The sequence below is a fragment of the Macrobrachium nipponense genome, chromosome 22 (genome assembly GCF_015104395.2).
Source record: "Macrobrachium nipponense isolate FS-2020 chromosome 22, ASM1510439v2, whole genome shotgun sequence".
Lineage (NCBI taxonomy): Eukaryota > Metazoa > Arthropoda > Malacostraca > Decapoda > Palaemonidae > Macrobrachium > Macrobrachium nipponense.
The window spans coordinates 42,484,934-42,499,165 of NC_087213.1; the positions used below are offsets into that span (position 1 = coordinate 42,484,934).

At 39.3% G+C, this 14,232-nt stretch overlaps 1 protein-coding gene across 1 annotated transcript in view; it reads right to left on the reverse strand.

Moving 5' to 3' along the window:
• The window catches only part of LOC135198254 (uncharacterized), a 476,435-nt gene that overhangs the window by 169,359 nt on the left and 292,844 nt on the right, over positions 1–14,232 (reverse strand). The window contains exon 7 of the mRNA XM_064225823.1: positions 9,269–9,376. Within this exon, the coding sequence (XP_064081893.1) occupies positions 9,269–9,376 (108 nt within the window). The remainder of the gene's footprint in view (positions 1–9,268; positions 9,377–14,232) is intronic.

The following is a 14,232-nucleotide window of genomic DNA, read 5'->3' on the forward strand; positions in this document are numbered from 1 at the left end:
ACTCTCTCAGGATGCCTTTACAACGGCAATCCCTGCCAGTCTGTGACATCACAGATCCTGCCGAAGGGACGCCTGACAGATGGGGATCCTCCATAACCTCCGTAAGGCTTTCGACATTCCTTCTCCTCTGGGCCTGGGAGCTTGGAAGAGGTCTAGGCCTGGGAGCGTTGCAGAGCCGATCAGACGCCCCCTCCACTGCACTGGGTACACTGATATCACTTTCCACTGCACTACGCTTACCTTCAAGAGCTATCATTTTAAGCTCCATCCTTTTGAGGGCAGCTTTCAAATCTGCAATTTCCACAGAAAAATCTGCAGGATCTGTGAAGGGAGAAGGAGCTGATATCATGGATAAGGATGCAACAATTACTTGTGGGATAGGTGTTAACTCGACACTAACTGGCTCGTTAGAGCGAGACCTACTCAAACTTCTAGAGGAAGCTTTCCTAGCCCTATCCTTTTCTAACTTCCTTAAGTAGGAAGTTAGAGTCTTCCATCCGTCCTCACTCAAATTCTCACATTCCTTACACGTATTAGTGAAAGAACATTCATACTCCCTACACCGCTTGCATACAGTGTGAGGATCTACCGAAGCTTTCGGTAGTCTCACCTTACAACCTTCATTCACACATACTCTAATCACACAACTAGAGTCAGACATTCTTAGAAAATCCAAAGCGAAATCCAGTAAACAGCCCACAAAAGCGTATGCCAAACCAACGATCCAATACGTCACCAAAAAAATACAGCCCAGAAGATCAATGGCGATGAAAAACGAAAATCAAGTCAGGAGGAACCAACAACGATGTTGACGGAACCGGCGACAGAGAAAATCTTATTTGAAAACGGGAATGGTTCCTAGTCCTGCCACCCAGCGGCAGGGCGGTAGATCACCTGACCTACCTGTAGCGTGTGCCGCAAAATTCGAATTTCTGTCGGGGACGACGGAGTCTAAAGCTAAGTATATATCTGACAGGGAAGTTGAATGTACAAAAACCTTGTTGTTTAAACTTCAGAATCTCAGTCAACCAGAGTATAAGAGTGAAGAGGTACGTATTTGCATTCTGAGTAGAGTCTAAAACTATTCTGGCCTAATATGAACATATCACATTTCTTCCAGAAAAACGTATTGTATTATATTTGATTTATTTTACGTTGCACATAGTCACAAGAAGCTTTATTCAGAATCACCTCCAGAAGCTTGAATTCTCCTTGCAAGAGTTAGATTCCTCACTGAAATATCTCTGTGAAACCTCTGACAAAGAAGAACTTTCTTAAATCATTTGATCAGCATAACAAAGTTAGCTTGAAACAATGAAACATGCAGTTACCTGCAAAGACGAAGTAGGCCTGCATTGAGGTAGGGGTAATGTGAAAACAGTGTTGGCAAAAGACAGTCAGTGGAATCAGAAATATTATTCCAGAGGTCAATTGTACCAAGAGCCTCATACAGTTTTTAATTGTTATATGTATCTCACTTTAGAATCACGCTCAGATCGTGCCAGAGAACTTAAGAGCTGGACACAAAGTAAAAGACTGCCAAAGTAAAAGTAATTGTAACACAGGCATCATTCAGCATTGTGTTGAGCTAAACAAGTTCAGATTACTCTGCCCAAACCAGCGCCAAATGTATGAAACCATTTACAACATACAGTGGTACCTCGAGATACGAAATTAATCCGTTCAGAGGCGCCCTTCGTATCATGAGGTTTTCGTATCTTGGACCACATTTTACGTGTAAAATGGCTAATCCGTTCCAAGCCCTCCAAAAACACCCCGGTAAATTTCATAATAAAGCTAAATTGACCTATAAATAATGAAATACTACAACAATTTGGACCATTCAATACCTAAATTAATAACAAAATGCAAAATAACCTGTAAATAAAGTGTATTAGTGTACACGTAAAATGTGGAAGCTTACCTTTCGAGTGAGGCTATCTCCGAAAGTGGCGGCAGAGGAGGACAAACGATTGCACTTTATGAAAAGCGGCTAGAACATCCTTAATTTCTGCCTTTTTTTTTTTCTTTTTTTTCTTTTTAACTTTTTTTTCTTTTTTCTTTTACTTTGCGTAGTTTTTTCTTTTTTTCTTTTTTACTTTGCGTTTTTTTTTTTTTTTTTTTTAAACAATTTTAACTTCATCACCACTTTCAACTTTCTGTTTTTTATCACTTGGTTCTTCCTTTTTGCTTACAACTTTCTTTTTTATCACTTGGTTCTTCCTTTTTGCTGACTCCTGCTAATGCTAAAGGCCTCTTTAAAAAATAACGATCCAAGAAAGATTGCTTCTGCCTACTTTTCACAATGTTCCTGAAACGACTCAGGCAAATGTCATCAAACTGCGCAAGCATACGACCTGCGTGAGCCTTTTTGGGGTGTCTTTTTTCTATAAACTCGTAGTGTTCATTAACGGCTGCCCGTCTTGATAATTATCTACTAATTGTTGTACCTCATGACTCTGTTGGCCCTGGTGTCCATCAAAACCCTGTTCAACCAAATGATCTCTCTGCAACTGATTTGGGTACTGAATGTTCGGCTGCTGACCTTCAACATAAACTGAAGTGCCTTGATTATACTGGTATGCATGTTGTAAATGATTGGTCAACACCCTCTGTTCAGCAGGGAGTGGAGATTCTACCAAGCTTGCAAAGTTTCCAGTTATCCCATGAGAGAGACCTTGATCACTTATCCCATGTGAGAGATCTTGGTCACTTATCCCACGAGAGAGATCTTGGTCAATCATATCATATATGTTGTCACTCAAGAGGTGCTCTTCTTTTTCCATTTTCTGTGAAAAGATAAGAGAAATTTTTTTAAAAAATACACATTGACGATCCCGAAACGAATACCGCGTGCGTACTATAACAATGCTGGTACCGAGTGGCCGAGGCACGCCACCACGTACATAGATGCATGATGGGAAGGACGCTGGCCAATAGGAGAGAAGGATCTCATGGCCGCGACTAGCATCAGGAACCAATGGGAGAGCAGGAGGATGGTGGCGAGTCTACTAAGTTGGCGGCGCGTGAGTTTCAAAATTGTTATCGGTGGTTCGGGCGAATCTCGGACTTTACAGAAACCTTTCGTATCTTGAAAACTTTTTGTATGTAGAGCCGTTAAATTTTTCGTATTGGCTTTTGTATCTCGAGTTCTTCGTAAGTTGAGCCTTTCGTATCTCAAGGTACCACTGTAGTGTTCTCTCTCAGACACAACATCATGCTCTTTAAGTATCTCCTCCCCCTCCTAATACCTCTAACTCAAACCAACCTATTGGGAACACAGGCAGTCTCTGGTTATCAATGGCCTTGGTTGTTGTTATTGTTGTTTAAGATTAAGCCAATATAACATCAGCGTGGGCTCTTGCTTTCAGAGCAGTAGATGTGTTCTATAATGAGACAGAAAAAAAGGTGGTTATAAAACAAACCTTATTAAACCTTGTGGTAACCATCAGTAGGAGAAAAGTTCGACAGCAGAAAATCCTGGTTGAGTCTTAGAGAACCAGGAAAGAAAATGGAAAAATTACAGATCGAGGAAAAGGATGAAAATCTAAGGAGAGTACTCCAAAGATTTTACTTATTTTGTGGAAATTTAAAATTTCTGGTGTGATATTTGAAAGGGCAGCTGATATTCAAAGCAAATGGCAGCTGCTTTGGCCCGAGGGTTTTGGATGAGGTGGGGTTCTGCACATTTCAGCAGTGTTCTTCTGTCGACAAGTTTTCCCTGTCAGCTTCTCAAAAGAGAATAATAATCCCTTCAACTGTGATGGTTATACAATTATCACTGCCTGTTGTGGCACTCTTTCAGCTAGAACTGGCTGGAACATCGGAGGAAGAAGGAGATGGATGTGAAGATGAGGTTCAGGATTGCGAGGTGGAAGGGGATCTGGATAAGAAGGAAGGTAAGGTGAAGGCTCAGTTTTTTGTGGTTTTGGCGTGCAGTCGACCTTTTTTCTTGGAGTTCGACGTCCTTTCCTAGGTCTGGGTGAGTGTTCCTGTGCTGTTGCTGTGGTTTTATTCTTGTAGATTCCACTTACTGTTTTGGCTTAGGAGTCGGCCCTGACGGTCCTGAGGGTGGAAAAGTGCCTTTCATCCTTGCAACTCTCTCCAATCGGGCACTACAGTGCTTGTTCCAGGCATGGTGTTGACAGGAACAATTGGAGCATTTACTTGTCACTGCTTCTCCTCTTTTGTAGATGTCGAGGCGCTGTTTCATGGGGTGTGGTCTGCTGCATATCCCACACTTCTCCTTTGCTGTGCAGCGGCTGCTGTGATGGCCAAACCTCTGGCACTTAAAGCATCTTAATCGCTCAGGTGTGTAGGCTTAAGTAGGGAATGTTCCCCATACACCAAGGGAAAAGTGACTTGGAATGTGTCCCTTGAAGGTGGCAATGACTTTCTTTGTTGGGTTCCCTGATTTACCAATGCATTTCTGGGCCCCGAGGACATTCTCCAGCTAAAGAATTGGATCTAGGGGCAAGGAAGTCGGGAACTTGCAAATCACTGCTTTCCTTGTCCGTTTAGTTGGATCTAGTAGCTGGAAATCAATGTTCCTTCTCGGGAAGTTGGCAATTTCTACATTTTTTGATGATTCTGTTTGGTCTGACTGTCATCTTTAAATCTCTGTTTCTGGCTTCTAAGTCCAACACAAATGCACATGAAGACGTGGTGTGTTTTTGTATGGTAGCGTGTTCGAGTTATATTCGCTTACCTGCTTCTTTCTTCTAAATGATTCATTCTGCAGTCTGGTTCTATGTTTAACTTTATGCTTATCTTAATGTTAGTTCTGGATTAGTAATCTTCTACTTCTTTTCTGAACGACGGCTGCCGGTCCTCTCTCGTTGCTTCTGTCGTTCTGAAATTCAGCCACCCTTGGTTCGAATTCGGCACCACCTCCTTAGGCGGTGTAGGATCTGGTTCTCTGCCCGATTCTTGATTCGTGGAGAGGTCTTTCCTTATCTTGTCCCCATCCCCTTTTAGGTGGGGTTAACATGTTAATTCTCCTTTTCCAGGGGGAGCCAATAATTTAACATGTTAATACCTCCTCCTGGAGGTGGAGCTGCACTCTCGATAGAAGCTGAGCATGTTTGGTGCGAGGTCACGGGTTAAAGATTTTATGACAGTCTCAAGATTTTAATTGTGATGGTATTATGGTTCAACTTCCTATGACTAAGGTTTTGTTGATCAAATTCTTGCTCACACACCAAAGCTCAATTCTCTCTCTCTCTCTCTTCCTCTTCCTCTTTCTCATTATTTTCACTGTGCATACTCTGATCTCTCGCCTTCTCTCTCTCTTTCTCATTATTTTCACTGTAATTTGATTACTCTCTCTCTCTCTCTCTCTCTCTCTCTCTCTCTCTCTCTCTCTCTCTCTCTCTCTCTCTCTCTCTCTCTCTCTCTCTCTTGTTATTTTCACAGTACATACTCTGATTATTCTCTTTTCATTATTTTCACTGTACTTTGATTATTCTCTCTCTTTCTGTTTTTACACTACCCTATCTACTATTATTTCTGCTTATAGCTATCATTACAAAGACTGCTCTCCATCTGCAGTGAGGCAAAATTACGGGATCTAGCAAAGGAGCAATGATTTGGAGTGGGGCCTCTTCCCCCTTTAGGAACCTTTTGGCCTTCTGGTGTCGACTTGTCATCCACCCTTCATTGTTGGAGTCCAACTCAGAGGCAGGAGGGCTAACTTGACCGCTGGAGGGCTTGATCATACAGGATCTTCATCTGACATTGAGAGACCCAAGTCTGGATGAAGTGGAGACAGAACAATCTGCAATTAGAACTGGCCCCCTCCTAGGTAAAGAAGACTCGCTCCCATCACAGCAGCAGAGGGGAAGAGAGCTTGACTGGGCATCTCTAAACTCTGAATGAACTTGTTTGAAGAAAAGTTATTCATATAGTCTAGAATGCCCTCACAAGAAAGGACTGTGGCAGCCCTACAAAAATCCTTGCCTCTCCTGGAAGAGCAAGGGCCTCAAGCAGTGAAGGTTATTCACAGGGGAAGTCGTGGTCCTATGCCTGAGATCAATGTGCTGAAGAATCAGCACAAAGAATTCTGCTAAATGAAAATCGAGGGTATTCATATCCTAACAAAAAACCCTTTAATTAAAAAAAAAATATTAATGAAACATTCATTACTTCACTTACAGAACCCATTTACACTGTACTTAAGACATGATGTAAAAACCAGTTTGTCTGTCTGTCTCAAACAGTATACTACATATCCTTTAATAAAAAAACAGCAGCAAAATATCTGTGAAACACTTTCACTTAAATTCATTTATAGTGTGCTTAGACTTGGATGTAAAAACCACAGTTCTTTCTCTCTCTTATATTTTAATGAAAAAATACAGTAATGAGTGAATACAGTGTTCTCTACGGAAAAAAAAGCGAATTAGTGAAAGTTTTAGAAATACTGCCCTAATAAAAATCTGCAAACTAGTGAAAGTTATCCATGGAAAAGTGAATGCGTAATGTGTTCCACAAAAATGTGAAAAAGTGGGGTGGGGAGTGACACGGCTGCACTGTAGATTCATTCCAATCCACACACTCTGAACAAGTTAATTCCCTTGAACAATCCTGCCCCCCTAAATTTAATCCATTTGGTGTACGAGTTATATGAGAACTTAGTCAATCTAGTTCTACATCCTTCTGAACACTATCTAATGCTCGAAGAGCTTGAATCTGACATAAGTGATCTAGCTATTTATGTAAACAACCATAAAATAATTGAGTACTTCACCAAAGATACTGGAAAATGTCCAAACAATAACGAAAGCCGACTGCAAAAACCACCGATGTTAGCCAGGAGCCGACATAAATCAAATTGGTTCTCTCAGCAGTTTTGTAGGCTACCCATCGGTCCCGAAGTAGGCGGGTCCTATTGAGGCCTTAGTCCTATTCACCTACACTAACAATAGCTGCGCTGCCACAAAATTTGGAGTATTTTGAGTGATTTGGTAGGAAGCTTTCAGCTACATGTAATTACTTGGTAAGTTACATGTGTAAAAATAAATAATTTTAGCACAAACATAGAACTACTTACCCAATGATCAATAAAACATTTAACTCCTATACTGATTGAGATCAAAACTGTCAACAATGAGGGGATGACAAATAACTTATACTTCATCCTCATTCTTTAAATACTTTTACCTAAGGGAATGACAAATAATTTATGAACTTCACCCTAATTCTTTAAATATGCTTACCTAAGGGAATAACAAATAACTTATGAAATTTACCCTCATTCTTTCAATAATTTTACCTAAGGGAATGACATATAACTTATGAACTTCACCCTCATTCTTTAAATGCTTTTACCTAAGGGAATGACATATAACTTATGAACTTCACCCTCATTCTTTCAATACTTTTACCTAAGGGAATGACAAATAACTTATGAACTTCACCCTCATTCTTTAAATGCTTTTACCTAAGGGAATGACATATAACTTATGAACTTCACTCTCATTCTTTCAATACTTTTACCTAAGAGAATGACACATAACTTATACTTCACCCTTATTCTTTCAATAATTTTAACTAAGGGAATGACACATAACTTATACTTCACCCTTATTCTTTAATACTTTTACCTAATGGAATGACAAATAACTTATACTTAACCCTCACTCTTTCAATACTTTTACCTAAGGGAATGAAAAATAACTTATGAACTTCACCCTCATTCTTTAAATACTTTTACCTAAGGGAATGACATATAACTTATGAACTTCACCCTAATTCTTTAAATATGTTTACCTAAGGGAATAACAAATAACTTATGAACTTCACCCTCATTCTTTCAATAATTTTACCTAAGGGAATGACATATAACTTATGAACTTCACCCTCATTCTTTAAATGCTTTTACCTAAGGGAATGACATATAACTTATGAACTTCACCCTCATTCTTTCAATACTTTTACCTAAGGGAATGACAAATAACTTATGAACTTCACCCTTATTCTTTCAATAATTTTACCTAAGGGAATGACAAATAACTTATGAACTTCACCCTCATTCTTTAAATGCTTTTACCTAAGGGAATGACAAATAACTTATGAACTTCACCCTCATTCTTTAAATGCTTTTACCTAAGGGAATGACATATAACTTATGAACTTCTCTCTCATTCTTTCAATACTTTTACCTCAGGGAATGACACATAACTTATACTTCACCCTTATTCTTTCAATAATTTTACCTAAGGGAATGACAAATAACTTATGAACTTCACCCTCATTCTTTAAATACTTTTACCTAAGGGAATGACAAATAACTTATGAACTTCACCCTTATTCTTTAAATACTTTTACCTAAGGGAATGACAAATAACTTATGAACTTCACCCTCATTCTTTAAATACTTTTACCTAAGGGAATGACATATAACTTATGAACTTCACCCTCATTCTTTAAATACTTTTACCTAAGGGAATGACAATTAACTTATGAAATTCACCCTAATTCTTTAAATACTTTTACCTAAGGGAATGACACATAACTTATGAACTTCACCCTCATTCTTTAAATACTTTTACCTAAGGGAATGACAATTAACTTATGAACTTCACCTACATTCTTTAAATACTTTTACCTAAGGGAATGACAATTAACTTATGAACTTCACCTACATTCTTTAAATACTTTTACCTGAGAGAATGACAATTAACTTATGAACTTCACCTACATTCTTTAAATACTTTTACCTAAGGGAATGACAATTAACTTATGAACTTCACCCTCATTCTTTAAATAATTTTACCTAAGGGAATGACAATTAACTTATGAGCTTCGCCTACATTCTTTAAATACTTTTACCAAAGGGAATGACAAATAACTTATGAACCTTCACCTCAATTCTTTTAATTTAAACTTTTACCTAAGGGAATTTTGACCAAATAAGGACTTATTACTTCACCCTCATTCTTCTAAATACTTTTAACCTAAGGGAATGCAAATAAACTTATTGAACTTCAGTAATCAACCTCATTCTTCAAATACTTTTAACGTCTTACGAAATGACCCAAATACCTTTATACTTTACCCTTTAAATACTTTTACCTAAGGGAATGAAATAACTTATGAACTTCACCCTCATTCTTCAAATACTTTTACGTCTAGAAATGACAAATAACTTATACTTTACCCTTTAAATACTTTTACCTAAGGGAATGACAAATAACTTATGAACCACATACTATCTCAGGCTTCTGTAGTACACAGAAAACAGTTGTAAAGAACAAAAAGATCTTACCTGAAACTTTCAAAGTATTTATATCTTCAATGGTGAGGCTGAGTCCAATGAGGAATTCTAATGCTTCACATTCTAGGTTTGCTTTTTCATTCAATACCTCTTGTTTACCTGAAAATGCATTAAAAAACATTACTTTTTGAAAATAGGTTCTTTTTACAAACCCTTCCTTGTAATTTAGCCCATTTTATGGTCAGAAAATTGTTCACGACTTTCAATTCTTCTTAAAGACACCCAAGGTAAAGGAGGTGAATGTGATCTGAACTATTACATTCCATGTAAGTGATGACCCTGGCTTTAAAAGATAACCAGCAGTCAGCCATACTAAGCCAAATGGATGGATATATTCCATTGTAATGATGGAAATAATTGATTTTAAATTTATGACAGTACCCATGGAAATTGGTGGACTGGAAAACCGAATTGGTTTTCATCTTATCAAGATGTTAAGTTTGCCATTTGAAGTTGAGGTTGTCTACGATCGAGTGTACGTACTTAAGTACAGTGGTACCTCAAGATACGAAAGGCTCAACTTACGAAAAACTCGAGATACGAAAGCTAATACAAAAAATTTAACGGCTCTACATACAAAAAGTTTTCAAGATACAAAAGGTTTCTGTAAAGTCCGAGATTTGCCCAAACCACCGATAACAATTTTGAAACTCTCGCGCCGCCAACTGAGTAGACTCGCCACCATCCTCCTGCTCTCCCATTGGCTCCCTGATGCTAGTCACCGCCATGAGATCCTTCTCTCCTATTGGTCAGCATCCCTCCCATGATGCATCTATGTATGTAGCGGCGTGCCTTGGCCACTCGGTAGCAGCATCATTATCGTACGCACGCGGTATTCGTTTAGTCTAACGATTTCGTTTAGTAACATAAATTCATTACTGATTTCATTGCAGTATACGTACTTTATCGTGTTGTGTGAAAACTTTATTCTACTTATATACGTAAATTACGTATACGTACTATATACGTAGTCATGGGTCCCATGAAAGTTGAAATTCACGGAAAGAAACGAATGCTCTCGCTACACCTTCCAAGGGCATCACTATTTTGTCCAGCAAGAGGACCCACGTGCACAACGAGATGGAACGGCTGCTTCTTGTCTGGATAAAAGACAAAAAAATCGCTGGCGATACGATAACGGAGACAGCAATCGCCCACAAGGCCAGCGCTATTTTTGGCAATTTGATTGCCTAGGAGGAAGACGACGGAGGGGAAGGGACTTCAACGCAAACCCCAGAGTTCAAGGCTTCGCATGGATGGTTCGAGAAATTTTGTAAACAGACTGGCATCCATTCGGTGGTGCGGCATGGGGAAAAAAATGCCTCGTCGGACGTACATCACGGAGGAAGAGAAAAAGCTACCCAGGCATAAGCCTATGAAAGACAGGCTTACGCTCGCACTTTGTTCCAATGCCAGTGGGGATTGCAAGGTGAAGCCCCTAGTGGTGTATCATTCCGAGACTCCTCGAGCCTTCAAGGCCCACAAAGTGCTTAAGGAGAAGCTTCCAGTGATGTGGAGGGCTAATGCAAAAGCCTGGGTAACGAGGCTTTTGTTCACAGAGTGGGTAAATCTGTGTTTCGGCCCGACCGTGAAGAAATTCTTGGAAGAGAAGTGCCTCCCCCTGAAATGTCTGCTGGTGTTGGACAATGCCCCTCCCCACCCTCCTGGACTCGAGGAAGATATCCTAGCGGAGTATTCCTTCATCAAGGTTCTTTATCTTCCGCCTAACACCACCCCTCTCCTCCAGCCCATGGACCAGCAAGTGATATTGAACTTTAAGAAGCTGTACACGAAACATCTTTTCAAGAGATGTTTCGACATCACCGATACCACAAACCTCACCTTGCGTGAATTTTGGAAGGAGCCTGATGTTGTATCCGCCCGAGACTTCGAGGGATTCGACGTGGGCGAAGCTGGTGCTGCAGATTCAGAAACTGTTGACGATCTTGAAACTGTTTTGCAACCAGATCTTGACGAGATCGTTGCACTCAGCAAGTCCATGGGGCTGGTCGTCGACGAGGACGACATCAACGACCTTCTCGAGGAGCACCAAGAGGAGCTTACAACGGATGACCTGAAGGAGTTGGAGGCCATGCAACATAACGTCGTTCAAGAGGAGTTCTCTAGCAGCGGCGAGGAAGAGGAGGAGAGCGACCCTATGACAACGGCAGCAATTAAGGATGTTCTAGCCGCTTTTCATAAAGTGCAATCGTTTATAGAAAAAAAGACACAACGAAAAGGTTCACACAGGTCGTGTGCTTGCGCAGTTCAATGACGTTTGTCTGAGTCGTTTCAGGAACATTGTGAAAAGTAGGCAGAAGCAATCTTCCTTGGATAGTTATTTTTTAAAGAGGCCTTTAGCATTAGCAGGAGTAAGCAAAAAGGAAGAACCAAGTGATAAAAAACAAAGTTGAAAGTGATGATGAAGCTGGGAAAAAAAAAAATAATAAAAAAAATTCTTAATTTTAATTTTTTTTGTCAAGTTAAGTGTTACAGTTTTGTTAATGTGTTTCGTAAATTTTAGTTTAGTTTTCCTTACATTTTTTTATGTTTTGTAAAGTTAAGTGTACATACGTATCTGCCGTTTGTCCTCCTCCTCTGCCGCCACTTTCGGAGATAGCCTCACTCGAAAGGTAAGCTTCCACATTTTACTACATACGTACAGTATTTCTTGTATACCATGTACACTAATACACTTTATTTATAGGTAATTAGCATTACATTATTTTAGGTATTGAATGGTCCAATTTGTTGTAGTATTTCATTGTTTATAGGTCAATTTAGCTTTATTATGAAATTTACCGGGGTGTTTTTGGAGGGCTTGGAACGGATTAGCCATTTTACATGTAAAATGTGGTCCAAGATACGAAAACCTCATGATACGAAGGGCGCCTCGGAACGGATTAATTTCGTATCTCGAGGTACCACTGTACGCCACTGTAACCAAGTGCGCAGTTTCATAAGCTTCAATTGCTCTGTTCGAGACGGTACGACAACGCTGAGGGGAAACAAATTTACCTCCCCTTATATTCATTTGAAATGACGTATTTCTCCCTTGTAAAAGGTATACACATGTCTTAGTTTATAATGTACATGTTGCCATGACACTTGAGTGTTCCTTTGTACTTTTACTTTGGTATAACTGCCAATTACCAAGAATTGTAATGGTACTGTTACATAAGTTGCACCATGTTGAGTTTGCATGTGGTTGCAATTGTACCATAAAATGTAGACTAAGATGTGAATCAGGCTAACTGTGATGTGTAACAGTTAAGTTAAGGTATGAGTACAGCATAGCCTAGGCCTAATGATTGCATGCTCTTTGGCACAAGATTGCCTTCCTAAATGAACTGTTTGGATTACGTACAGGGAACTAGTATAGGGGTCCAATGTAAGAAACAGTGTTGGTTCTAACTTTTATGAAAGGAATACAACTAGGAATAAGTTGCTTTTACAATATATCCACCTACTGTATAGAGGAAATATTAAAAAACACCGCGGGCGCCAGCCTTTCCCTCAACCCTTACCACAACAATGAAGAATTGACCATCTCCGACATCAAGTGCCAGTTTTCAACTAAGAATAGGCCTAGAATATTAGCCTAGGCGTATGAGGTACCTTTACAATATTACCCTAGGGTTTGAATTGTGTATAGCCTAGTCCAAGTTTATTGTCCTAAAATGTACAGTAGCCTCCGAATGTTTAAGTCAGGACAATTGACACCTCAATACTGTATACATATGCAGTTTGGTAAATACATGAGTAATGACAGGAGTATTATCATTAACATTCATATATTACACCATGATCTCATGTATGAAAAGTTTCCTTCCATGAGCTACAAGAAATTAGTAGGACTGGGAGGAAAAATTCCCTTCATAAGAAAAGGTTTGTAAGGAAAAATTTATTTTGTTTTAAAATTTGTTTCACCACAAATCTATTCTTTTATAATTTAGCCAAAACCACAATTTAGGTGGAGAGAATCTAACTCTCAACTCTCCTGGACAGGTCAACTGAGAACTGGGATCTGCCTGAAAGATTCTTATTATTGGTCTATGCAATTAGCCCTTGTGTCTTTCCATGATATACTAGGAGCTGTAATCTGAGATAGAAAGCTTAAACTGCAAAGTAATTTTAAAACTTTTCTATCTGTGTATTCTAAATAATATGTATGTGAATCTTCCTCTCAAGAACCTACAGAGAATGCTGCAATTTTAAGACCTGACTAACACTGCCAATGGGAACACCCAAACAATGACAAGTGTAGTAGAGGAAAATTTATATTATTTGGGATGAATCTTACTTACAGCTAGAGTTAGCTGATTCCTAAATTGAGAAGAGGATGGTGGGTACTGCAGCTAGACAAAAATCCGCTCAGCCAGTTGAGCTACAGATTTCTTCCATGAAAACTTGTAAGCAGGTTAGGTATACTCAAACACGAGTAATATGCAATAGCTGTATATTCACGTAATCCTATACAACATGATGGGCAGAAATGCACCTGACAATGCTGAGGCCATGCTTACTCCAGAGAGACTGCCGCAGACTCAATTTCTGCCGCCTTAAACACATTTTGGCAGGAATACAAGTAACTTTCATATGCAACATATGGAAACATCCTACATCCCTTCTCTAAAATAAATGTATTACGCTTTTCATGAAATTGAAGGTTCATCAAGTATTATACAGAAGAGAAGTGTCTGGCATAATGACGACAAAATGGTGTTATATGGAAGAGAAAACAAAAACAAAAATCATAAAAGTGGAACGTGATTACGTGCTCATTGCAATTTGGTAAGCACTGAAATGGCTAGCTTCCTATAGAAATGGTAGGTTAGGATGAGAATATCCTCAGTCCATTACCCCCAATCCAATGGGAGGGCAAAGGCAGCGGAACGTACAGTGAAAAGAACCATTCAGGATAACGCAAGAAGCGACGGAAGCCTCAACACATA